The following is a 26,367-nucleotide window of genomic DNA, read 5'->3' on the forward strand; positions in this document are numbered from 1 at the left end:
GCTTCCCTCACCCGTGGACCTCATTCCCTCTGTGCCACGAGTGTTCAGAGCTGGTGTGGGATGGCCAAGAGCCAGTCCAGGTTTGAGTGCACGATCAGCACATTTCAGAGCCTGTTCAGGTTCTGATTCTCCTCTCATAAATCATAATAATAATCTGTTGATGGAGCTGGAGCCAGGAGAGCAAAGCCCACCCCCAGGCTGCTCCACACTGCTGCAGGCAGAGCAATCCTTTTTCCAAATGCTTCCCACTTCTCTGGATGTGCCATCCTTCCCCTTCTTCAGACAGAGGCTCTGGGCAGCCACAGATCCTCTTGGGAGGGACCATCCAGACCTCCTGGGGAGCCACTTGAGATGCAGAGCCCATCCCTATTCTCTCCAGGGTAATTTATTTTTTTTTTCCCCTCTCTGCCTGGCTGCCCTTTGCAGATTTTTGTCACCCACTCCACTGACAATTCCCCTGTGATCAGGCAAGAGGGTGCAGCCTGGAGCTGATGGTTCACCCTGCTGGGAATCCCAGGTGGAGATGCAGCCCTGACCTGGGGGGGGGTGGATGGAAGCATCATCCTGGGTGCTCTGAGTCACCCATCCCGGGTGACACTGGAGGTAGCTCTGGCCATGCTGGGGAGGGGACAACGACAGAGCCAGCTGGAGAGAGCAAGCAATCCATTTGCTATGTGCAAGGACTCCTAATGTGCTTGGGAGCCTGCCTGGCTCTTCAGGGAAGTGTTAGAGAAGCTGTCCACGGCCCACTGCAGTAAAACCCTCCCTTACCTCACTGCCAGGGTACAGAACCCCAGGGGGACAGGGACAGCAGACACCAAGCTGGATGTCCCCAGCATCCCTGCCACCCCCACCCCTGTGTCACCCACCCCAGGGGATGGCCATGAGAGAACAAACTCAACACCCTGGCCCCACGCAGGGGCTCTCCCCGTGGGTCCCTACTACCCACGAGGGTGCTGCCCTCTCTGCAAGGACACCCTGGGAAGCAGCCCCCCCAAAATCCCTCCATCCTGATCCACCCTCCTCCCCACTGCCTGGGTGCAAATGTTGCAGAAAGTGATGTCTGAGAACTCAGAGCCAGCAGCTCCAGGAAAAGACAGTGAAAGGGCAGCTCTGGGGTGGGACAGCAGTGAGCCCCAAAACTACCCAGAAAATGTCCCCCCTCCCACAGGCAGAGCTGGAGCAGCAGCTCAGCAGAGCTGCAGAGTGGCTTTGGCACTTAAGTGGAGGGGTGAGGGAGAGCAGAACCTCCCCATGCAGCTGAAAGCACTGGAGGAGTGACAGGTAGGTAAAAATCATTACTCAGTCTGGAATTTGGGGTAATTATACTCTGTGTTCCCAGAGTGTGCCCTGTGGGAAAGCCTTTTCACAACCCCCTGATCCAACAGATTGATCACTGCCTGAACACCAGCTCCTTTCCCTCTCATCTTCCAACTCAAACGTGGATTTCTCTGATCATAAATTAGCAATAGTTGCACTTAGCTCTCTCAAAGCTGTTTCTCTCTCTTCCCCCTCTCCAGGCTTTCCACATCCTACAGAAAGGGAAGATCCAGGCTCTGGCTGGTTATTTTAGAAGGCTGTGATCCATCAGGCACACCAAGCTCAGCTCTCCTCCTCCTCCTGCTCTGGGTCCACAGCCCACCAACACGCCAGCTGCTGCCACCCCAAGCTCTTCCTTAGGGATGCAGCAACCCTAAAGCCACCAGTGGCCACCCAGTTCATATTTAAAAGCCTTTGGCTTCAGGTCACTTAAAAAAAATAAATTAAAAATTAATATTTAAAGCCAGGAGTGGGGAAGCCCTGAGCTGGCGAATGGGGAAGACCTGCATGCCCAGCAGGATGCTGGTTCTTGTCCCAGTAGCACTGGAAAAGCCTGGCTGGCAGCATGGGTGAGCCAGAATTATTGGTGTTTTTCTCCATTTCATCCTTTCTCCCTGGTCAGGGTGCTTGGTGTGCTCAGGCAATGATGAGAGATGGAGCAGAGTCCCCCTGGAGAGGAGGCTGCAGAACCTGGAGGATCCTGGTGCCCCTTGGCTGGGAGCAGCACTGGGGTGGAAACACCCCCACCCCCATTTTTGGGAACCACCAAGCAGCTTCCACAACCATCCCCCAAAAGGAGGAGACCCAGTCCCTGCAATAGGGACATCACCTCCCATGCCAGGGGCTCAAGCATCCTCCAGGCCAACCTGGGAGAGATGCTCCCAGCAGAGTTTCCCCTCACCTCAGCTCCAGCACCCCTGCAAAACCCTCCCCACCCAAAATCAGCCCCCTCTGAGCAATTCCTTTGGCAGGAACTGGGTTAAACTGGGCTCCCCCCTCCCAGGGGACATGTGTCTCCCATCACAGAGCCCTTGGCAGGTGTCAGGGCTCCTGCTGACAAGACCTTTGCTAAGAATAACTGTGTCCTGGTGGCATCTCCCATCCTGGAGCTGCAGAGTCCCTGGGGCAGGGTGGAGGAGGAGAGCTGGGAAAGCCCTGGGGGGCTGCAGGCACCCCCAGCCCTTGGGAAGACCACGGGGGGCTGCAGGGAGGGGGTTGGTTACCCACAGATTATTTTTATGCTCAACAGTCACAATTTGGGGGAGGAAAGGGGGGGGAAGTGTAAAGAAGGAAAGAATGTGCCTTCTTCTTTCCCTTCCTATTGCTATGTTTTTCCTCCTCTTTTTTTTTCCAGTGGTGAAGTAGAAAATGGGGAGAGGAAAATCCCAAGCTGGTTTGTCTTTCTTTCTTTCTTTCTTTCTTTCTTTCTTTCTTTCTTTCTTTTTTTTTTTTTTTTTTTTTTTTTTTTTTTTTTTTTTTTTTTTTTTTTTTTCCCCTCCCCCTTCCTCTACTTCCATTGTTGAGTTTTGCTGAAGGGGCCTGGGGGAGCTGTCTGCACCTCAGTGATAATTCATGGACAGAGCTTTCATCTCCACAGCCCTCCCATCTAATGAATCCCAGCACTGGGATCCTTCAAAATGTAGAATAATAATTAAAAAAGAAATTAAAGAAAGAAAGACAGAGCTGGAAACTGAGGAGCAGCACAGCCCTCCCCAGGTGGCCACTATTAATTACTCCATTAGTATTAGGGATGTACAACCCTAAGACACACAGCAGGATTTCTCCAGATGAGATGCAGGGAAATATTAAAAAAAAGAGTTGGTGGGGGGAGACTCGTCCTGGGCTGGGGACAAGGAGTGGGACACATGGAACTTGCTCAAAATCTTGGCCTGGTGCTGGGTGGGGGGAGCTCAGCAAGGGCTTCAGGGGGGCTGTAGGAACATTCTGGCCTTGGGCTGCACAAACAGCTGCCCCATGGCACATGCTAAGCACAAATCAGTGCCTGGAGCCAAGAGCCAGTTAAGTGCTATAAATAAAGCTGTTATCATCCCTGCCTCACTCACTGAGCAAGCTGGGCCATGGCACTTCCTCCCCAGCAGTATTTAAGGGTGATTTCTAGCCCAGAGGAGGCCAGGAGCTTGTCAGCATCCACAGCTCAATGTCCTTTTTCCATCCTGCCATTGATTTTGTGCTGGGCCAATAAATCCACTGGTTGCTTGTCCTGGGGACAGGTCAGGGACTGGCAGGGACACAGCCACTGGCCCAGCCAGGGAGAGCTGAGTTACCCCTGTGGCCTCATCCCAGGTTCTCCTCATCCCAGTGTTCCAGGGGGGGTAAAATCCCTTCTCATTCTGATTCCTGGTCCAGGTCCCAACCTGCAGCCACCACTGCTCTGCTCCTGCCCTCCCCAGGCCTGCTCCCTCTGCTCCCTGGTTGGGAACCTGCAAAAGGACAGAAAAGGATGGCTTTGTCCCCAGGTGGTGGCTATGGGACAGCAGCAAGCTCCTGGTCATCCTGTTGGGAGCTGAGCAGATACCTGGGTGAGGAGGGGGCAGCAGGATTGGCAGGGGGGTGATGGGAGAGGGGCTGGGGGACAGCAAGGACCTGCAGAAGGGAAGCTGAGCAGAGGAGGAGAATGGAGAGGCAGCTCTCATCCTGTCCCAGCTCCTCCTAAATCATCCCAAGCCCCTGTCAGGCTCTCCAGGAGCCAGAGGAGCCAGGAGGCTGCAGCTCCCCAGGGCCGGGAGACTTTCCCGATTCTGTTTTGGTGCCGTTTAATGATGCTTGGCCGGGTCTGGGAGGAGAAGGGGGAAGAGGAGGGCATGGAGGAGGAGGAGGAGAAGGAGGAAGAGGAGGAGGAGGGGCCCATATGGAGATGCTTCTCCCGGAGAGAGGCAAGATGCTGAGCTGGCGTGAGACCGGGAGATCACCGAGGGCTGGGTTAGAGCCAAGCAATCAATGTGTGAAAATCCAGCCCAGGCGAGGAAGGTGACCTTGGGCAGGCAGGGGAGCTGCGGGAATTACACCCGGAGCTGCTCACCCGGGGAGGGAGGAGGCAAGGAGGAGAACGAGGGGGACAGGAGAGACGTGAGAGAGACGTGTGAGAGATGTGAGAGAGATCTGAGCCTGGCTGCTGCAGGGCCTGGGGAGAGCACAGCCAGGGATCCAGACAGGGACCCAGCCAGGGAGGAGGAGGAGAGGAGGGAAGTCAGTGCAGTCTGCTCCTCCCTGTCCATCCTTGCACACTCTGCACTGGGGGATGGAGCTCTTGGGAGGTACAAACCAGGCTGGGAGCATCCACTCTTCTCCACCCCCAGTGCTCCCCCATCCCATCTCATTTACTTCTCTCCAGCAACCAGGCTGCCACCATTGCCCATCAGTGGTGACTCTGAAGCCCTGCAGCTCCTGCTGTTGCTCAGCAAACCCTCCTGAGATCAGAGGAACGCTTTGCACAGCTCCAGCTTACAGATTCTAACGTGGGCTTGGTGCTAATTCCCTTCCCCAGCTGCCCACTTGCTCCAGTGCTGTCCCCCAGCTGGGCTGGCAGGAGTCCCATGTCTGTCCCACCAGAGCTCTGTGGCCCTTCCCTAACCCTAACCCTAACCCTAATAACTGGGCAAGCCCATAAAGCCCCCACCACAGAAATGGCTTCAAACGGGGTGGTGAAAGCCAAGGGATTAGCTGGGCAGAGCTGCAGCCACCAGGAGATAGAGAAGAGCCAGGATTGCCACCTGCCCAGCCACCACCTAAGGGTGACAGGGGGGATGATTGGGCCATGGCCATGTTGCCAAGCTGTCCCATGGGCTGGGGGCTCAGCAGAGCCCCTCTGACCCCCACTTTCACCTCCTGGGGGGGTGGGCCAGGACCTCCTTGGGGTGTTTGAGGAGATCCTGGAGGGGCAGGAGAAGGGGCTGGGGGTCCCACATTGCACTACATGGCAGCTTCTTTCCTCTCCTTGGCAGCAGCAAGGACACCCCAGTCCCCAGCAGACTCATCCCAAAGACACCCCCAGCTCCCTCCAGAGTTTTGCGGAAGACAAATCCCTGGTGCCCCAACCCATTCCCTCCTCCCCAGGGCTGTGTGAAGATCCCAGAGCCACAGAACATGAAGCAGAACAGCTGAATCTCAACTCTTGCCCAGCAAACTTCCCCCTCCCAGAGCCATTTCTCTTGGAAAAAGTTGGTTTCTGCAAAGCCAACATCCCCCCCTCCCCAGGAGCCATCCGTCCACTCCCTGGCTCTTCTCCCACCCCAAACTGACCCCTTCTCCCCTCTGCAGCTCCTTTTCATCCCTCCCCTGCCAACAGCCAACACCTGGGACACTCCCCAGCTTTCTGGTCCTGCCCAGATGTTCCAGCCACCCCACAAGGGATGGAAAGAGCAGGAGGAGTTTGCAGTCCTCAGGTTAAGGTCAGGAGTTTCCAAACTCTCTGCTTTGCCATCTAGTGGGATGAAGGCGAAGGGCTGGGGCTGCCTGGTGGGAAATATTGGCCAAGTCCATCCTGCTGAAGATCAGCCTGGCTTTCAGAGATCCTGTATCCCATGGGAGCAGTTGGGGTCACCAGGGGTAAAGGAAATTGTGGAGGTGTCAGAAGGGGAGGAGGAGAGAGCTGGGGGTAGGTGAACAGGGGATGGATCCAGATGTTTCCAGGGTGAGATGACAACTCTGGTGATAAATCCTGGCATTTTAGTTCTAGCCTGAAAAGAAAGGCTGGAGGAGCTCCAAAATTCCCGTTCACCAAGGGTCCTGGCTTCCAGATCAACACAATCCATGTTTGAGTTGGGTTCTGAATGGAAGAGAAAGGCAAGGGGAGAGAGGTGGTGCAGGCAGAGATGCTCCATGGCACCTCTGCCCATGCTGTGCCCTGGACTCAGCAGGGTTGGGATAATGGTTGGGCTCAGTGATCCTAAAAGTCTTTCCCAACCAGATTAGCTCTGTGATTCTGTGCCAGCCAGGCAGGAGTGTCCCGTGGGGATTGTATCCTGCTCAGAGGGGAGAACCTGGACCTTGCAAGGTTTTCTCTTACTGCGCAACCCTGGACCTGGGGGATGTGGGCTGAGCTCAGTGGCTTCACTTGAGGATTTTGAATTCTCCAGGGATGTGTTATCCCTCTCATGCTATGTGTGTTTGTTATATGTGTATAAAAATATAGGGGATGAATACATTATATTTTAAATATCTCACCACTGGGCAGTAATTTTTGGGTGGTGAAAGCTGGGATGATATTTTAAGTGCCTGCAAGTGACTCTTTCCTGCTGGACCCAGGGCCTTTGGTGCAGGTTCTGGTGCTGGATAAGGGCTTTCTGGTGCTCTCACTGTTGAGGACAAGACACTGAAGGCATTTTTAAAGTCTTCATTTTATTAGAGCTGCCCATCCCCAGCTCTGTTTGCCCCAACCCTGAGCTCACCCCTGCACAGAGGCTCAGCTGGGGTTAAATCCATCTCCCCAAACCCCACGTTCTCCATGGGGCAGGGGGATCCAAAGGGTTTGGGGTGGGGGAATGGTGGGGTCTGGGAATTTTGGGCCATGGGGCTCAGAAGAAGTGTCCCGTGGGCAGGCGGGGGAGGCAGAAATAGGCACTGGGGAAGAGGCTGAGGTTGATGGGGTTCCCATCCAGGCGGATGTCCTCCAGCTCCCTGCGGATCTGAGTGGGGGCTTGGCTGCTGCAGAATGTGTCCTCAGGCATGGTCTGGATGTTGTTGTTCTGCAGGGAAAGGGGAAAATCAGATGGGGGGGAAAGGAAAGGGGAGAGGAAAGGGGAGAGGAAAGGGGAGAGGAAAGGGGAGAGGAAAGGGGAGAGGAAAGGGGAGAGGAAAGGGGAGAGGAAAGGGGAGAGGAAAGGGGAGAGGAAAGGGGAGAGGAAAGGGGAGAGGAAAGGGGAGAGGAAAGGGGAGAGGAAAGGGGAGAGGAAAGGGGAGAGGAAAGAAGAAGAAAGGGAAGAATTTGGGCTCAGGTACTGCCCAGCCTGGCTCTGGGTTTCTCTCACCTGGAGGTGCAGGGAGCGCAGGCTCTGGGGCAGGGGTGTTGGTATGTGATCCAGCTGGTTATCAGACAGATGGAGAAACTGCAGGTGCTTCAGGTTCTGTCAGGAAAGGGGAGAGATAAACCCTTCTCCCTGTCCCACTCCAACCCTCTGCACCATCCCCATCACCCCTGGCCATGCTAGGTTTGAACTGAAACCATCCTGGATTCATCCATTGGGCCGACAGCCCCAGCACCCACCCGGAAAGCTTGGGGCTGGAGCCCGGTGCTGGGGATCCTGTTGAGTCGGGCATCCAGGTGGGTGATGGTGTGGGGCAGGTCGGGCAGAGCTCTCAGCTGGTTCTGGGGCAGGATCAGCTCCTGCAGGCTGGGGAGCAGGCGGAAAGCATCCGAGTCCACCCGGGAGATGGAATTGCTGCTCAGGTCGATTCTCTTCAGCTTCTCTGATGGGAAAGGAAGGAGGAGATGAATGTTTTTATTCCCTCCTCCCCATTTATTCCCTCCTCCGTGCCCCACTGAAGGGCCAAGGCCCTTTTTTTGCCAGGACTTACTCAGCCCCATGAAGTCCCCAGCCCGGATGGCACCGATGTGGTTGAAGCGGGCATAGAGGTGGGTGGTGTCGGGTGGCAGGGGAGGGATCCGCTCCAGGTTGGCATCATCACAGTAGACAGAAGTGCCAATGCAGAGGCAGAGCAGGCAGCTGGGATGGGCTGGGGAGGAGAGGCAGTCCATGGCATAGCATGGTTCCCCTGTCCCCCCCTCCCCAGGATGCAGGGAGATGCGAGGAGCTGCCCCCCCAAGGTGGGGAACACCACGTCTGTAGCACCCAGAGGTCTCACAGCCCCAGAACCTTCACCAGGGAAACAGCCCAGGGCACCTCATCAAAGGGAGGGGCCAGAAACTCCCAGCCAAATTTGATGCTAATTTGTGCTCAGGATCAAATCTCTCCCGTGGGAGAAGGGGGGATGTGGGGGTGCCAAGCCCAGCAGTGGCACTCATTGCCCCCCAACCCCCTTAGATCTTTTCTGCAGAAGGAAATGGAACAAAAGATAACAGTTTGGGGTTGTGCAAAACATCTGTCTCAGCTGCATGAGGGTCCTGGTGAGGTGGGCAGGGGTGGCAGGAGGGGTGAAGTGTTGTTCCCCCCGCAACATGTGCTCCCTCTCCTCTCCCCAGCACCCGAGAGCCTCAGCATCCATTCGTGGGGGAGTTCAAAGCAGCAAGGCAACAATTTCCCTTTGCCTCCTACTTAATTTATCCCAGTCCAGAGTGACAGAAAATGAATAAAGATATTTATCCCTCCCTACAGGATTTTAATTGTCACTAATCTAATTGCTACTCTGTCCGACTGTCGCAATACCTCTGCTCATTAAAATGTTGCTGCTTTGCTGGAGCTCTTGTTTCCCAGAAATGTCTCACTGCAGCCCTCCTGACTGCTGGGTGATCAGCCTCACCCCCCAGCACCCATGGGGCAGAGCAAATAACTGCTCCTGACAAAGGGATTTGCTCCCCAGCACCTTCCTTGCCAGCCCTTGGTGCTGCACCCAGGGGCCCACACTCACCCTGTGTGGGGATGGGTGCCGGGTGGATGGGGTTGGAGGTGGTCCCAGGCTGCAGCTTTCGGGTTTCAGTCCTGTCACCCACAACTGGGAGATCCATGAGGTCCTTGGGGTGAGGAACCAGGGTGCCAACCTCGATCTGCAAACACAGCCTGGGTGTAAGGGCTGGAGGGGGGTGGTGGGGGAGTCCTCCCCTCCAGCACAGGAGGCCCTGGTCAAGGGGTCAGGGGCACTGGGTAGGTCTCATGGAAAAGCCAGGACCTCCCCGGAGAGGTCTCTGAACTCAAGATGTCAGGAACCTCCCTTCTTGTCTGCCCTGAGGGATGCAGGAGACCGCATGGCTTCCCACAGCGATGCTCTGGACAGGCACTGACAGGGGATGAGGGAGCCAGAGGTCAGATAAAGCTTCTCTTGTCACCAGCAAGAGCAGATCGAAAAGCTCAGAGCTCAGAGCCTCGTGCAAGAGGCTGATTTTCCAGCTGTGTCTCACCCATCCCTTGGACTGAGCCCTTTTCTTGGGATGCACCTCAGGAAGAGCTGTCTGTCCCCTGCTTCTGTGTCCCCCTCACCTTGGGAGCAAGGTCACCGTAGTTGTAGAGCTCCTCATAGCTGCTCAGGTCCAGGACCACCCCATAGTTGTCCAACATCAGGTCGTAGTTGTCCAGGTCCAGGTTTCCATAGGCTGCAAAGTCAGCTTTTGGCTTCTCTGCCTTCCCCGTGTCCTTCACAGCTGGGACAGCCAGAGTTGTCCCCAGACACACGGTGATGATGCCCAGCCAGGCCAGGGGCCACATCCTGCACCCAGCCAGGGTCACTGCTCTGAGGACAGCACTGGGGACCAGGGTCCTGGTGGGAACAGAGCTCCAGTGCCAGGCAGGACGGGGCTGGGGCCCTGCAATGGTTTCAAGGCAGTGAAAGCAAAGAGGGAGGGGCCCTGGCCAGCCCCAGGCTGCAGCCGTGGTGGGGACTGGGGGACAAGTGGCCTCTGCTGTCCCTTTTCTTTTCAGCCCGTTTCACGCTTGGCTAGGTGGCTGTGCCAGAGAGGCCCCTGCCTGGGCTGGGCTGCTCCTGTTTCCCAGCTTTCCCACCCCCAGGAGGTGGTGAGGGGGTCAAAAGGTGATGAAGGGGCTGGGTCCTGCTCTGTTCCCCCGAGACAGTGGGTGCAGAAGACCCAACCCAGCAGCAGCCAAGCAGAAGCCACCCCAGGAGTCCTTTGCTGCACTCTGCTGCTCTCCTTGTGCTCTCAAACTCAGCTCCAAACTCTGGGATGCTGCTCTTCAACCTCCAGCATCCTGGCTAAGGATCCCAGCACCGGGGGGACCAGTGGCCACAGGGTCCCTGTGACTCGACCCTGCCCACCAGGGTGCCTGCAGGGCTTGACCCAGACCTGCTGGGGTCCCTTCCCAAAGGGCTCTCACTTCCACCCATCCCACCCCAGCACCCACCGTGCCCCCTGCACTGTAGCATCACCCACCCGTGGCAGGCCAGGCTGGAGGGGCTGCACCCCACACCCTCCCATCCATCTCTCCCAAACCAAACAACTCAGCCCGAAATTTTTTCTCTTCAGGCTGAGGATGCTGCTCCTCGATTTCTGCAGGTTTCCCACAGATCAAACCTCTATGAGTGCAATGAGCCCCACACAAACACATCCCTGACCCCCTACCCCCCAGCCCCATGGCTCACCCCAGCCCAGCAGGGCTGTGCTTGGCACTGGAGGAGCAGAAGGAAGGTGTGGATGTGCCCCCTGGGCATGGGAGAGCCCTCTCTGCTCCCAGGAGCTGATGCTCTGGCTGGAGAAAGGCTGAGGGGGTTTCATCCATGGAGGGGGCTGGAAGGGGCTTTACAGAGGGGCCTGGCCTGGCTGCTGCTGAGGGGAGGGGGTAGGATGTACCAAATCCATCCAGCAGCCCCCCACAGGGACATTCTATTGTCCCCAGAGGTGAGCCAGCCCCATGGTGGCTGTGCTCCCACAGGCTTGGTATGGAGCTGTGGGGATGGGGGGCATGCTGGTGTCCCCATCGGTCCTAAGGTGGGAGGCACCCCCCAATTCCCCTTCTGTGCACCCACATCCCCCAGGGTGGGGGGGCTGCTTGCTGCCTGACCTGAAAGGCTTGACTCAAGGGGTGATGTCCCTGCTTCAGCCTCTGGGAGGGGGTCCCAGGGACACCCCAGGGTGGGCACAGCAGTCCCACGGGCTCCTGGCAGGACTGGGCAGCCTTATGCGCGGACACACACACACACACACACACACACACACCCACGGCTGTAAAAATGTTCTTCTCCTTGGCAGGCAGCTTGCAGCCCCCACACCCACCCACCCACCCACTCCAGACGTGGCACCCATCTGCTGGTCCTTGTGCTGGGTGGGTGGGGACACCCTGGCAGCCCCCTCATCCGCAGGGCAGCCCCAGCAGAGCCGAGGGGCACTGCTAATTAATCTTCACTAAGCCCCTCATTAGGCAGCTCAGCAGGCACCGTGATGGAGGGGATGTGGCAGCCAGGGGTGTGGGGGTAGGGGGGCATTGCAGCTGCCCCCAGGGCCTTTGCTCCTTGGAGGGGCTGTGGCTGAATCCCCCTTCCCTTCCTTCCTCAGCCCAGGGACTCAGCCTTTGGGTGGCACATTCTGCCCCAGGCTGGGGGTGGGGGGGTCAGCAGCCCCTGCCCCTGCTCAGCAGAGTGGAAACTGCTGCAAAGCAACTGCCTGGGCTGGGCTGGAGCTGATGGGGGTCCCTGGGGCTGATGGGGGTCCCCAGGGCTGTGGGGTCCCCGGTTTGCTGCCCTAGAGAAGCAGTCTGTGTCCATCCTTGCACCCACTTCTTCTCCTGTCCCCCAAGTGGCACCTGGGCACCCACACACCTGCACCCATGGTATCACACCAAGGGTGAGTGCAAAGCCCCCTGTGCAGCAAAAAGAGGTCCCACAATTGGGCTGGGGGGGGGGTGTCCCCAGCTGCAAAGAGGGGGTTTGGGTTTGAGCAGTAACTCATCCTGCTCCAAGCTGCCCCTCCCTGTATCCAATAGGCCCACACCCCCCTCCCCAGCTCTGGGGAGATCAGCACCCATCATGCTGAGGATGCCCACCTCAGCATCCCCACTTGGCTCCCACTAACAAAAGGTTTCCAGCTTCAGAATGAGGTGGGGGATGGGATGGGGCTTCCCACTCTCCCAGCCCAGCTCCCACTCCCCAGGTAGCTCAGGGGCTGTATGCAGGGAGAAGAAACCAACCCATTCCCCCCCTCCCCCAGGCTGATTTTCCCAGGGGCTCGTGATTCACACTCCGACCACAAAATACGGTGTCTTTTTTTTTCTTCCCCAAAACACACACCCCACCACAGCTCCTACCGCCGTGCAGGCTCCCGTGCTCAGCCCCACGCTGCCACCCGTGCGTTCACACCCGCACCCACTGCCACCCACTCCCCCCTCCCAGTCCCCCTCTGCGCTCATGATTCACTTTAAGGGAGGGGGGGAAAAGGAGGAAAGGAAGAGCAGCAGGGAAAGGAGGTTTTGGAAGCTGCAGTGATGGGCAGAAAGATGAAGTCGCTGCCTACACCCCTTCTGCTGGTGTGGAAACACACGCACCCCATGCAACCGCAGCCCTGGGGATGGATGTGGGCTCCCTGCTGCGGGTGGGAGAGATGTTTTCCCCCTCTCCAGCTGCCCCCTAAAGGCCCCGTGCTATGCTGCTCCCTGGGAAAAAAAACCAAAAAACCAAAACCCAACCAAACCAACTCACCCTGGGGCTGTTGGGATCTTCCCCGAGAGCAGGAAGGTGACATGGTGACAGCTCAGCCCGGGTTCACGCACCCTACCCCAACACGCAGCTTCTCCCAGCTGGAGGATAACACCCATCAACTGCAGCCACAGCCCCGGGAGCTGCAGCCCTGCCTGGGCTCTCATTAATTAGCAGAGGTGCTCATTAAGCCAGGCCCCTGCTTCATCAGCAAGCCCCCACCAGCACCTGATGCTCTGCTGAGTCCAACCATCGGTTCAGCCACCACCCCCAGCCCACCCACCTCATCCTGCCAGGACCCCCGGCGTCTCCCAAGCTCTGACTGTTGGACAGATGGACCCTAAAGGAAGAAAATCTGGTCCTGAGTGAAGCAGCAGCTCCCACGGGGGAGGAAGATGAGGCTGGATCAGAGAGGAAGGTCCAAGCACGGTGCTGGGTCCCTTGTGAATCATTTTATTTTCACTGCTGCAGAGAGTAGGAGTGAAAATACCATTAAGTTGAAATCAGTCAAGAACTACATATGTCTCTAGATATATCTGTACAGTCTACCAGTATATATACATATTATATATAAATATATACATAGGGTCTCCGGGTTTAAGGCTGAAACCTGTCGAACCCAATAAAGCCCACTGGAGGAAGATTTGGAGAAGAGATTTTGATTATGAAGCCTGAATTAGCCCAGGGGGGGGTTAATGAACCTTCTGGCAATGGGAGGAAGGGGAACACCCAGCTCACAGGGTCACTGGGAGCATCTGTGTCCCATTCCCAGGGAGGGGGACAAGGTGCCCGTCCCTGTCCCTCCTGGAGAAGGGTCAGTTTTGGTGGCTGAACACAAAGGAGGTAACACCTGGGTTCTTTGGTTTAGTGCTTTAATGCTTATTTCAATTGGATTTCATCCCCCCTCTGATGCTTTGCCTTAAATCTAAATCCTGATACCCAGGAAGAAAGAAAAAATGAGAATCCCTGCAAGCCCTAAACCCGGACACCCTATATATGCAGGTACAGCTAGCAAAGAGGGAAGCAATACATGGGAAAACAGGGAGAAGGGGGGATAAAAAAAAAAAAAAAAAAAAAAAAAAAAAAAAAAAAAAAAGCTTTTCCAAAAGAGTAATTCTTAAAAGATTAATTCTTCCCTTTTCTTCTTTCCTTAAAAAACAAAAACACAACCGAAAAAAAACCACAGAGGCAAAACCAGTCACATGTTTTCGGTTCAAGAAAGCAACGGGATAAAACTTCCAAGAGGTGGGAGTCAAGGCAGAAGGACAGAGCCCCTCGGGGTGAATGAAGCCCCGGGGGGCTGAGGCTGCAGAACTCGTCCCTCCCCCGGGGCTCTGGCCACGAGGTGTCGTTCCGGTCCTGCCGGTCCAGACCTGGCCCCCTTCCACCAGCACCCATCCTGCTGCCCAGCACCACCCTGAGCCCCAGAGCTGCAGGATGGCCACCAGCACCCTTGGCACACGAGCCCGTCCCTGTTCCACCTCTGTCACGGGGGATTTTTTCCCCAGGGGACACCAGGAATTGTCCTTGAGCAATGATCTGACCCAAGTCCTTTAGCAAGGTGGCTGCTGGGCTCCATCCTCAGCTCCATCTGGAGATGATTTTGGGCAAACCCAATCTCTTGAACCTCTGCTGGGTGGAAGGGAGGGGACAGAGCCAGCTCCAGGGCCGGCCTGGGGGAGGGCAGAGCAGGCAGGGCCACAGGCAGGGTGAGCATGGGCTGGTGCTGGCTGCTGCCACACGGTGCTGTCCTGCAGATGGTGGCCCCTAATGCCACCCATGTCCGTGGGTGCTGCAGGGGAGGCAAGGAGGGAAACGCAAGAGGGGGATGGAGCTGGGGGTGAGCAGGGAGAGAGGGGGGCAAAGAGGGTCCCCACGTGTCAGGCACGAACAGGGGTCGAGTCTCTGTGCAAAGCCAAGTCCTGGGAGATGCAAGGGCCAGGCAGGGCTAGAAAACCACGGATTGCAGGAGCCGGAAACACATCATGAGGTCCAGGGGAATGGGGGGCTTCAGGAGGTTCCCGTCCAGCCGCAGGTAGCGCAGTCGGGGCACGGTGTCTAGGTCAGAGGGGGAGAAATCCTGGATGGACATCAGCGAGGTGGGACAGATCTGTGTCCCGTTGATTTCTGCAGGCAGGAGAAATGGAATGGAGGTCAGAGGAAAAGGAAAGCAGAGAGGGATGCTTGAGCCCCCCCTGCCCCCCTCTCTCTGTGGGGATGAACCCCCAAACAGGGTTGCTTTGTTACCAAGGGGGAGAACCCTCAGATTCTCCTAGAAGACAGCAGAGGAAAATCCTGCTTTTGTTCAGAAATTAAGTAGGTCACGTTCAGCCAAAGCTCGGTGTGGGATGCAGTGTCATTGGAGAGAGAAAAGGGGATCCTTTCAAACATGAAACCTGCCTCTCCAGCCCTCAGCCTTCAAAGGAACATCAAGGAGCTGCACTCCAGCTCTGCAGTGCTGAAGATAACGTCAGGAGCTGGCTCATTGCTTCCTCCTGAATTTCCATGTGGAAATTCCCCCCATCCTGGGGCCTGCGGCACAGAAAACAAACCCAGGCTCCAGCAATTGAAAACCTTATAAAAGTTGGGGAAACAGACAAAAGGAAAAGCTGGGACATGATGTACATGGCCAGGTGGCATCTGTCCATGGAGAGACTTAACAGGGCCTGGGTACCAGTGGGGTGAAGCCACCACCTTCAACCCAAGGTCCCCCTCAGCTCCAGCTTGATGTTTAAATAAAATTCAGATGAAGCAGGCATCAGCTCCCTGGGAATTGGCCCCCTGAGAGAAGGGATGTGGCTTCATGGGGGCTTTGTCTCTCTCCCTGGTGTCACATCCCAAGTGATGGGATCCATGCTGGAAGTGCTGGTCTGCAGGGAGCAGCTTTCCTGGCTCCCCCTTGAAGGACAAGCAAGGTCAGCAGGTTGCTGGACCTCTAAGAGCAGAACCATTGGGGTGACCAGCTCTCTGTCTTTACCAGGAAGGTGCTGGCTGGGTGTCCCCATGGCAGAGCTCAGGACCTCTCCTGGGAAACTGCAGCACTTGGCCAGGCAGGGTGGGAACCTTCGCTGATGGGTTTGCCAAGGCAACCTCCATCCCAGCCCTGTTCTCCCTGTTCCTTCCTCAGCTCCAGAGCTGAGCTGGGTTATTTCTAACCAGCCTGATGGTGGATTTGGCAACTGTTCTTACAGTGTGTGTGTGTGTGCAGGCTCTCCTTTTTAAATATCCCTATTTCTGAGCCCTGCTGGGGAAAGAGCTATTCAGGAGGCAGGTGGCCCCAAAGAAGAGCTGCCCGTGACAACAACCAAGAAAAGTCCTGCAGCATCAAGGGGAATTTATCTCTGCTCCTCAGCTACCACCCTTATCCTCCAGCCATCCTTCCCCACATGTAAATCCATCTCCCCCCTTAGGGTTTCATTCACCTACAAAGAACCACCCAGCTCCTCTCACCACCACATCCCCATTTGAAGGGTTCACATCCCACTGGGTGAAAAAGGCAGTTTTTCAATGAAATGCCATCCTCAAGCCCATCTGTTGCCCCCCACAGCCCCCCAGCAACTCACTTTCAATGGAGTTGTTATTTAGGTAGAGATGCTCCAGCTTGGGGCTGATGAAAGGGACGTTGGTGAGCTTGTTGTGGGCCAGGTGCAACACCAGCAGGTTGGTGAGGTTGAAGGAGTTCTTGGGGAGCCCTTTGTCAGATATCTGGTTGTAGTTGAGCCGGATAAATGCCAGGTTGGGGAACTCCTTGAAGTAGTCACTGGGGATGTCCTCAATGTTGTTCCTGTCCAGGAAGAGCTGGTGGATGGCACTGGGCACCCCTGGTGGCATTTTCCTCAGGATGTTGTGTGCAAGGTTGAGTTGCATGAGGTTCTTGAGTCCCTTGAACGTGTTTTTGTTGAAGACCCCGTCACTCAGCTTGTTGTGATGCAGATCCAGGAGCACCAGGTTCTCCAGCTTGTTGAAGACCCCAGCAGGGATCTTGGAGATCTGGTTCCTGCTCAGACGCAGCTGCTCCAGGTTGGGTGGCAGAAAGGCAGGGACCTCCTTCAGCTGGTTCTTCTCCATGTAGAGGAAGATGAGGTTTTCCAGCTTCTCCAGGACCCTTCTGTCCACTTTCCGGATGCGGTTGTTGTCTAGGTTGACCCATTTCAGCCCAGTGGCATTCCTGAAGGACTCCTCTGGGAGGTCATCGATGAAGTTGTTCTGGAGGTAGAGGTAGTGGATGCGGGGTGGGATGATGGGGACCTTCCTCAGGTTGCGGCTGTCACAGTAGAGAGCAGAGGGGAAGTCTGGAGGGCAGTAGCATTCCCGGGGGCAGTCAGGGAAGATGGAAGGGGGACCTGGTGGCAGGGGTGGGGGCAGCTCTGTGGGCTCCACGGGCTCCTCGAACTCAGGAGGTGGGCGGGTAGGTTTCCGGGGAGGTTTCCTCCTCTGCCCGCTCACCTCTGAGACCAGCACGAGAACAAGTGGGAGAAGCAATCTGAAGGCCACCTTCATGGTCCAGATGTTTCCCTAAGGGAGGCAACAAGCAGAGGTGGGTGAGGAAGCACCTGCTTTAGGTCCCACATCATCTCCCATCTCCCCCCTATCTCTGACAGGCAAGAATTTACCCCCCAGCCCTGCCAATAACCTTCCCCTTGGAAATGATCTTTAAATCCAACCCCTCTCTAGAGCATAAGACACTGAGATCCCCTCTCTCTGCCTCAGTTTTATGCCAACCCCCCCAGCTTGTTCTTTTTAATTTCTTTTTGGCTTTATTTTCTTTTTTTTTCACACATCATCCCCAGCACTGCCCCCAAAACCTGCACCCTCCTCCCCAGGGAGCCCCTCCATCCCTTCACCCTCTTATCAAAGGATGGATTAAGCTTAATTTTGCACTCGAGCCAAAAAATTAATGATTCAGTAGCAAACTGGCTGGGAAACAGCATCAAGAGGCCAGCAGCAGTTAGTGGGGCAGCAAAGATAGATGGTCCTGTCCTCCAGAGACCAAGATTTAAGGCAGGACAGCCCATTTTCAAGGCTGCATAATAAAAAAGGCATTTGCAAGATTAAGCACGGGCAGCACTGAAGGTGTTTGGCAGTCTGGCTCCCTGAGCTGCCCAAAGAATGAACTCATCACCTTCCATCCCACTGCAAGGTGCCGGGCTGGTTATCTGGGTAATGTCCCAGTAGAAATGGGAGCTCAGGCAAAGTGTCTGCTTGCCCCTAACCATCCTGGACACCAGCCCAACACCTTACACATGCCACCTTCTCGTTTTACTCTGGGTTTTTTTCAAGCCCAGGGAGGCTGCCTGTCCCTTCTCTGCCCTGCCTGCTGCTGCCTGGGTGGATGGCACTGGCAGCTCTCCAGCCCATGCCTTGGAGGATGCAGGGATCCAGCTTGTTGCAGATGAGCTCCCCAGAAAGCCCCATGCAGAAGGTGCTTTGGATGCTCCAATGCTTCCCGGGGCCAGCTGGAGCAGCCCCAGCTGTGGGCTTCCTGGGCATGTCCCTTGAGGTGTCTGCCAGGCTTTTCCAGGCAGTATTTGTCACCCCAGCAGGAGGAGAAGGGAGCTGGTTGCATGGAGAAGCAGATGGAGGAGCTTGGCTGAGGCAGTGTGGGAAAGGGAATCAAGTGAGATGAGATGGGGAGGAAGATGAGGAGCTTCAGAGGAAGATGGATCTCCTGGGGAAAGGAAGCATCTGCCGTGGGAGTCAGAGTTGCTGGGGTGAGAGGACGGGGCAGAGATTGTGCTGGAGAGAAATGACGGTGTCCTGGCCCTGTGCTTTCCTCTCTGCAACATGGTGGAGTGGAGCTGGCAGGCACACAGGATTGTCCTCACCCCTGGGGGCTTCCAGGCCCCCCATGTCTCAGCCCTCACTCATTTCTCTTCAGGCAGTGGCAGGAAAATGTCCCCAGGTTCCCAGCAAGCAGCACAGCCCCCCACCACTCCAACCCTCTTTGCTTACAGCTTCCCAGGGGGTCTCCATCCCACCCAGAGAGTTCCCTATCCCACTCAGGGGGTCCCCATCCCACCCAGGGATGTCCTCACAGCCACTGCTCCCAGCCTGACTCCCTTTGAAGCTATTCCCTCTGCATTCCTGGGGCTCCAAGTAATTGACTTTCTCCAAGAAACGATCCTGTTCTCACCCCCCCCCTCCCCCCCCCTCCAGGCCCAGGCTGTTGCTTTCCTTTTTGTCTCCCTGGCTCCCGTCTGGCTCTGGTTAACCCTACCAGGCTCTGCTTTCAATCAGAGCTCTGGCATCTCGCTGGGGGAAGGGAGGAATAGGAAAAGAGCCACGGGGGCCCCTGAATCCTGCCAGATCCTCAGCTCGGCTGCTGGAAGTTCCCTTCGGGGATGTCCGTCCGTGCTGCTATGATGGGAGAGCTCAGCCCCGGGGACAGGGAACGCACAAATTCGTGTCCAGAAGCTGCTCTCCGGGCCCTGCAGCACCCACCCCGCTCCTTTCCCAGCCCTCCCTGCATGGGGCTCTCCCTCCGCCTTCTCCCTGCCCTTTCCATGGGATTTTGCCGCCTGCTCCAGAACCCCAGACCGGGATTTTAACGCTCGGGGGGAGCGGTGGGGGCCGAACTCCGTGCTGAGCCCATTGCAAAGGGGAGGAGGCATCTGGGACACGGCATTCCAGCCGGGAGACGGCATTCCAGCCGGGAGACACTGCCATCTGGGTGGTCTGCTTCCTCCCTATGCTCAGATCGGGCCACCCAGCAGCCACCCCAGGCGATGTCACAGGGAGGGGACAGGGCGGAGCTGTCACCCCTTTGATCTCGGGAGCTCTCAGCCCTTCCAGGAACGAGCTGGCCCCTCGCAGGCTGCTCCATCCCCTCAGGGTGTCAGACGGGAACCTGCAGATGTTGAGAGCTTTTGGCAAGCGCCAGAAATCGTCAGCGAGGCAGAAAGCCAGGCTGGAGAGCAGCAGCATCGTGTGGCATTTGTCGGCACAGACGGAAAGTGTCAGGAGGGAGATGCAGCCCCGTTTATCTGCTCTGTCACCTGCAGCCCTCTGCTACATCCCCTTGGGGACTGCCACAATCCCTCTGCCCGTCCCGGCCGGGCTGGCAGCAGTGCCACCACCAGCTTTCCCTGCTGCTGCCTTCCCTGCCAAGCTCTGCCCGCTGCTCCTCAGCCCACTCCAGGAAAATGGGACTCACTTCCAAGAAATCTGCAGGAAATCAGCTCACAGCCAGCGGTCCCCGCAACCACCCTGTGTCCAGAATAGAGGGGATGCAACAAGCCCGAGGCCACCAACAAGCTTTAAAATTGCCTCCAACAGGCTGGAAGGTTCAAAGCCAGCTCTCCCTGGACCCGACACAGTCAGTACTCTGTTCTCCATCCAGTTTCATGCAGTTGGATTTTATTGGCGTGAATGCAAGAAGCCAGATTTCCAAACCCCACACCCTGATCCTACAGGAGCCCCAGCTGCTGAACTCCCAGCCAGAGCCCTGCAAAAAGTCTCCCCTTGACCTCTCCCGCCACTCCCTGCCGGACAGGACAGCTCAGATCCCAGGCACCCACAAGAAATCCATGCAACTGGAATAAAGTTCAAGCATGAAGCAGTGAACTCATTCAGGAAACCTCCTGACGTGGTGCAAAGGCTCCATTCAGGGACAAAACCAGTTCTGACACCTCCCAAACTGCCCACTTGGCCTGGGTGCAAGACCAAGGTACCCACCAGGTGCCAGCCCAGGGTTTTTCCCAGAAAGAAGCTGCTCCCTCAGCCATCTCATTAAAACTGAGAAAAATTCAGCACAACAGCTGGAAATTCCACCCCCAGATGCCACTGGTGTTTGCTTTCCAAATAATTTATCCTCCCTGCCTCTCGCTAACCCCTAACCCTGTGACTGCTGCCAAGGGCAGGCAAAAATCAACCTCTGGGGCAAGAACAAACTATGCAAAGGTCACGGGGGGATCAGTCACAGACAGAAATCCTGACAGTCTCCCGTGGGTGCCTCCTGCTCTCACAGCAGCTGGACAGGCAGAGAGCAGCAGCTGGGTCTGGATCAGTACAGGATCTGGGAGCCCTGCTCCTATGGAGGGGCTGGGAGGGAAAAAGGGAGCTTTTAACTTTGGGAGGAAAGGGGAAAGCACAAATGGCTGAACCAGGGATTCTTTCCAGCCTGCTGCCCATAACCCTGCTTGCTCACTTCACAGCTTTCCCACCGAGACCCCCAATTCCCAACATCCCTGTAGTCCCCAGGCTGGAAAAATGCCCCTGCCCAGCCTGAGAACCTGGATTTCGGAGCAGAACAAGGAGAACAAGCTAAAAATAACCGACAGGAGCCAGTAAAGCTCCCTGGTCGGCTTCCCTCACGTCCAGCCACCACAAGAGCCCGTTCCTGTCTCTCCAAGAATCTGGGTCTGCTCAGCTGTAACCAACACAGGGAGCTCCTTATCCAGCGGTGCTGGAGAACCGGGAACGGTGGAAAAGAGCTGGAAGCTCCTTTGGAAGGGAGGGCAGACCCGCTGTCACCCAGGCGTACCCAGGGTCCCCTGGGGAGCAGAGCCCTGATGCAACAACTCCCTCTTCTCGCCCTTTCCCAGCCCTTTTCCGAGGGAAACGTGGAGCTGCCAGCAGCGTCGTGGGCTGGAACCAGCACACAGCCGAGGCAGCAAAAGGGGCTTGGACCCCACTTCCACTTTTCCCTTCCACGACGGAGCTGTGTCCACACAGGGAATGGGTGTCCAGGGACAGAGGTGGGTAGGGGGGGTGTCCCAGGAAATCCCGCTGGAGAACAGCTCGGACACATTCCCAGGCTCTCCAATACCACTTTTGGGCTCAGCCCTGGGACTGCAGGACGCGGGGATGGCAACACAAGGCTGCTCCATCCCCCTGCACGCCAGGACCAGCTCCTCTCTGTACCGCAATCACCACGCTCATTGCAAGAGTCTCGTCGGGTTCTCTGCTCCCCTCAGCACCCTCCTCCCTAGCAGGGGTCCCTGGGAAAGCAGCCCTGGCAGAAAACACCTTCCCGCTGCCTTCTCTGTGTCAGCAAATTTCTCCCTCCACCTCCTCCTCTTCTTCCCTCCCTGCCTGTCCCGACTCTTTGCGGGGCTGCTGCGGGCTCAGCCCGCACACGGATCTCTCTGCCACACACGGTGGAACCGGCTGGACACAGACAAAAGGAAATCGTGGCTGAAAATGATGCCAAAGCCCGAGCAGCCCAGCTCCCGAGCCTGCTCCCCACGCACACCCGGCAGGGGATTCTGTGCCTTCCCCCCCCTCCCCTCTCTGTTTTCCCTCGGAGTGGGAAACTTCTCTGATGCCTTATCAGCTGCTGCTGCCTCAGCCCTCCCCTCCGGCATCTTCCCGAGGGCAGAGGAAACCTCCCACGACTCTGCTTTTATCCCTTCCTAGGTGAAATCACTCATCCCCAACACCCAGCACCCTGCGGTCCTGCTCCAGGGTGCTCACCCAGGAAATTTTGCTGCCCGGGAGGAACCCCTGGGATGCCACCAGCCCAGCACCACATAAGGCAGGCCCTCCATCCCAGGCTCCCAGGAAAGTTTCCAAGCCCTCATGTGCAAAATGCTTTGCCTTCAGCTGCCAGGAGGATGAATTTCCACTTTCTGCCCTGTGGATGTTTTTCCCTAAAACTCTTAGACGGGCAGGAAAAAAAAACCCAAGCAGGTTTGGGATGAATTTCTTCCATGGAACTTCTACAGTGAACATCATTGCTCTTTTGCTTCCTCCATTGTCTGCTGGAGCAGAGACAGAGTCAGCTCCAAAGGGTGCAGGGAGGGGTGCAGGGAGGGGGCTGCACCTCTGTACCTGCCAGAACCAGAGCTGGCTCAGATCTGGGGGCAGCAGAAGAGATATTCCATGCCCTGGGAATGCTATGGGACTCAGGCATGGCTCTCCCTGCTGGGCAGGGGACACAGGCTTGACCACCTACATTTTGGGCAAACCCCCAGCTTGCAGGGGGTTCCCCTATGGTGCTGCTGGGCTGCTCGTCCCCACTTCACTCTCAAAGCAGGGGGATGCTGGTCCCCTTGGGAGGCAGGGAAAATCCCTGTTCCCATCCAGCTCCCCATCCCTGAGGAGCAGCTCCTCTCATCCCCCCCAGCTCCAGCCTTTTCCCCAGCCCTTCTAAACATCCAGCTGGAAACCAGGAGCTGGTGCTCTGCTCAGGGACATGATGCTACCAGAGGCTCCCTGAAAGCAGCCCCAGCTCCGGGGGGGTCTGCTCCCCTCTCCCCCTCCTGCTTTCCTGGGCACAGCTCGGGCTCTGGAGCCCCCTCCTCCCCCATCTCTGGCTGCAGAATGAGCCGAGGCTGTGAGAGCACAGGTCGGGGGAGACACACACGACACAAGGGCGTCCTCGCCGGATCTCCCCCCCAAAAATAAACCACCTGGCTGCCTTTGCAAGGCCACCACTCACTGGACTTTCTGCTGACTTTGCACCCCCGAGTTCCACCCCCCACCCCCCGCCGAGAAAAACTCTTGCAACAAGAGCAAAAAGGAAGGAACAAAACCTCCAGCTGCTAAAGAACAGAAAAAACGAGGAGAAGGGAGGAAAAAAAAAAAGAGGAAGGGCAGAAACTGTTTTGCTTGTAAGAGAGGCTGGAGGGGACAGGAGCATGGTGGAGCAGAGCAGTGTCCTGGGCTGGAGAGTCAGCTAAGGCAAGAAAAGCCTGGGGAGGGGGGGGGAACACCTGCCCCCAGCTTACCTGCGTGCACCTCTCCCTCCTCCTGCCTCTTATTAATCCCCAGGACAAGTTTTTCTCTGGCTGGTTTGCTCCCTCCTACTCCTCCTCCACCTCCCCCTCCTCTCAGCACCGCGGCTTCCCCAGGAGTGGAGCCTTGGGCCGGGCGCGGGGGGTTTTGTTCCTGGGAGCTGCTGGCGGGGGTGGGTGGGAGCACGGGGGAGGGCTGGGACCCAGGCACGATGACAACAAAAACGTCTTTATCTGGCAGCCAAACTCGGCAGCGCACACGGCCTGCCGGAGGGCTGGCGTTTAATCATCATTCCTTCTGCTGCGGAGGCTGCTCCCAGCCCGTGTTTAAAAACAAAGCTAATTAATAATTTCAATAAGCCCTTTTTTTTTTTTTTTTTTTTTTTTCTTCTTGCCACCGGGGCCCCTGCTCAGGATGGGGCTTTGCAGGGACGTGGTTGAATCTCAAAGCAGTTTTGGGGACACACACACAGAAACACACACAGACACACACTCAGTTTGTGCCACTCTGGGTTGTCCCACCTGGGTCCCCAACCTGCAGGGAGCGATATCCCCAGCCCTGGCAGATGGGAGCAGCAAACAAGATGCAGGGCTCATTCGGTCCCAGCTGGGGATAAGTTTTAATTTAAATCCTGATGGCACTGAGTGATAGGAAAGGGGGGGAGCTGCAGCCAAGGGCCATTGGGTTTTGCATGGACCCTCAGCCAGCTCCGGGGCTGGAAAACCTCTGGGCACCAAGGGGACATGGCTCAGGTGACCCCCAAGGCTGCCTGGTATCTGCTGGGGCATTCGTGGGTGATCAGGAGGGACATTTCTGCTCCGAGGTAGCCCAGGACCTGTTGCACATCCCCAGCTCTCAGCCCCAAGCCACACACAAATGAGGAGCCCTGGGGGGTGAGAGCAGGCACAGGGATCTCCCTCCTTACAGGGATCCTCACTCCAGGCATCCCTGGGAAGTGGGTTATGGGGTGCAGGGGGTCCTCTTCCCCCTACAAGCCATCCTCTCTCCAGCCAAGCCGATCAGGAGCAGGGGCCAGGAAACCTGAGCTGCTTCAGCTCATGGAAAACCCAATCCAAACCCAATCCAAACCCAACCGTAGGCTGGCAGCCCTCCAGGAGGGTCCAATCCTGTCCTCCCACACTCAGCTAAGAGCAGTTACCAACAGTGCTTTCAAACAGCCAAAAATCACAGCCTTCCTTTCAAGTTCCCACCTGCTGCACTCCCCCATTTTACCCCAGGCTCCCCACAACCCTTAAATATATTTGTTCCCAGCACCCTGCCCTTCCCTGTACCCCAAAACTGGTGAGTGTTGCTCCCTACCTGCTGGGAGTGGGATGCTCCAGCCCTCACCCTGCAGCCTAAAAACCAGCAGGTAGCTCAAGCAACAAGCCAGGCAAAGGAATGGGGAGAAACCACCTCAGTATTTCACATCATTTAAACAAAGAGCTGAGACTCAGACATGTGTTTGCCAGCTGGAGAAGGATCAGAATCAATAGGGAGTGTGTGCTGTTAGCAGATCCACGCCAGCAACTTTAATCAAAAGTGCCTAATCCATGGGGAAACCTTCCATGGGGTTTTTCTCTTACAAGCAAAAAGCAGAGCAGTGAAAGAGGGAAACTGAGGCACGGATTGGGGCAATTACTTGCACAAAATTCCACCCTGCAACACAACACAGGAAGGTTTCACAACCTAGACCTTATCCACTGTGTTCTCCCACCTGCAAAACTGCTAACACAGCTCCCATTGCCAGGAACCTGCAGCAAATCTGGGAAGTACAAACTTCCCTCTCAGCCAAGGGACATTGTTTGTTGAATTTTCTTCCTGCAGGAATTTCTTTTGGTGTCCAAGTTTCAAATCCACCTTCAAAGGCAGCTTTTTAATTTTTTATTTTTTTTTTTATTTTTTTTTTTAATGATGCAACAGGCTGCAGCCCTGAACCTGGCTCTGGGTTTACTCTACATCTGGAGCAAAATTTGGCCCCACTCTTGCAGGCAAAGCGGAAGGTGGGGGGTGGGCATGGGGCAAATCTGCTCTCATGGCTCTTGTTGGCTTGGGGAGATCCCAGTTTCAGTGTCCCTGCTGTGGGCTGGCAGCACCCTGGCCACCTCTTTCTTATTCCTATTCCTATAGTTTATCCCCTATCCCTTTGGTTTATCCACATCCCTTTGGTTTGTCCCCTATCCCTTTGGTTTATCCCCTTCCCCAGCCATGGCCCATTTGTTCTCCAGAGATCTGTAACAGAACCACCTCTTTAGGCTGGTGGGGGTAGGAGAGGAATTGTTTGAGTGTGAAAGCACCAGGAGACAGAGCCAAGGCTGCAAAAATGTCCCATCTGGACCAAGGACAACACAAGGGACAGCCATCAAGAGGGTAAACACAGAGGAATGTGATCCCACAGACCCAGAGGTTGTGTCCCCGCCATGTCCTGCTCACTCTGAGCATCCCATGCAGGCACCCAACTGGGGGAACACAGGCAAGAGGCAGCAGAAAGCTCAAAGGGAGTATGTGAGAGAAAAATAAACCAAAACAATAACCAGTGGCTCTGTCATTGCCAGCTGGGACATGTTAGACACAATGTTAGACACCCACAGCCCCTGGATCCATCCTGGCCAAGCCCCTCGTGTTCCACACCATGGTGCTCATGCAGGCTCCCGTGGTTCCTCTGCTCATCCCCGACAGTGCCCCCCAAACCCCATCCCATCGATTTCCAGCACCACAGCCTCCTCAGATATTTGCAGCTCAGGCCACCTGTGTCGGTGCTTCCCCCTGGCCAGGGGACAACACAGAGGGGACATCCCCAGGGGCCACCAGAGCACCCCCCGAGTCCTGGCCTTGGGGCTTGCAAGGAGGAGAATTTTGCAGAGCAAAGCAGCAGAGTAGGCTCCTGAAACACAGCCCAGCAAAGGGCTGCTCTCAGACCAGCTCCTTCCCCACACCACAGCCTGGGCTGCTCAAGAACTGCAGCCTCAAATGGTTATTTTGGCCAGAGGGAGATGCTTGCTGCTTATGTTCTCCCAGCACCAGCCCCCCCATCCCAAGCCGAGCCTCAGTGCTGTACAAACAGGGATGATTTACAGGGCAGTGGTTCTTTCTGACAGC

General features: G+C 56.3%; 2 protein-coding genes across 3 annotated transcripts; both read right to left on the bottom strand.

Annotated features, from left to right (window-relative positions):
• Window positions 1-297: 297 nt before the first annotated feature.
• Window positions 298-24,605, bottom strand: PRELP (proline and arginine rich end leucine rich repeat protein). Of its 2 annotated transcripts, XR_003988585.1 has the most exons (4): window positions 23,262-23,423; window positions 16,155-17,106; window positions 14,334-14,718; window positions 298-310 (listed from the first exon to the last, which is right to left on the bottom strand). XR_003988585.1 is itself a non-coding variant. In XM_030465562.1 (3 exons), the coding sequence occupies exons 2-3, from the start codon at window positions 17,089-17,091 to the stop codon at window positions 14,540-14,542; spliced, it is 1,116 nt and encodes a 371-aa protein (XP_030321422.1). In that variant the 5' UTR covers window positions 17,092-17,106; window positions 24,589-24,605; the 3' UTR covers window positions 13,024-14,539. The 2 variants fall into 2 exon arrangements, 1 of the variants encoding a protein (XP_030321422.1); XM_030465562.1 differs by lacking the exons at window positions 298-310; window positions 23,262-23,423 and adding an exon at window positions 24,589-24,605 and having other exon boundaries at window positions 13,024-14,718.
• OPTC (opticin) lies at window positions 6,855-9,656 on the bottom strand. Its single transcript, XM_030465563.1, has 6 exons — window positions 9,432-9,656; window positions 8,866-9,001; window positions 7,855-8,013; window positions 7,544-7,746; window positions 7,308-7,403; window positions 6,855-7,025 (listed from the first exon to the last, which is right to left on the bottom strand). The coding sequence occupies exons 1-6, from the start codon at window positions 9,654-9,656 to the stop codon at window positions 6,855-6,857; spliced, it is 990 nt and encodes a 329-aa protein (XP_030321423.1).
• Window positions 24,606-26,367: the final 1,762 nt, after the last annotated feature.

The sequence above is a fragment of the Calypte anna genome, chromosome 26 (assembly GCF_003957555.1).
Source record: "Calypte anna isolate BGI_N300 chromosome 26, bCalAnn1_v1.p, whole genome shotgun sequence".
NCBI classification, from domain to species: Eukaryota; Metazoa; Chordata; class Aves; order Apodiformes; family Trochilidae; genus Calypte; species Calypte anna.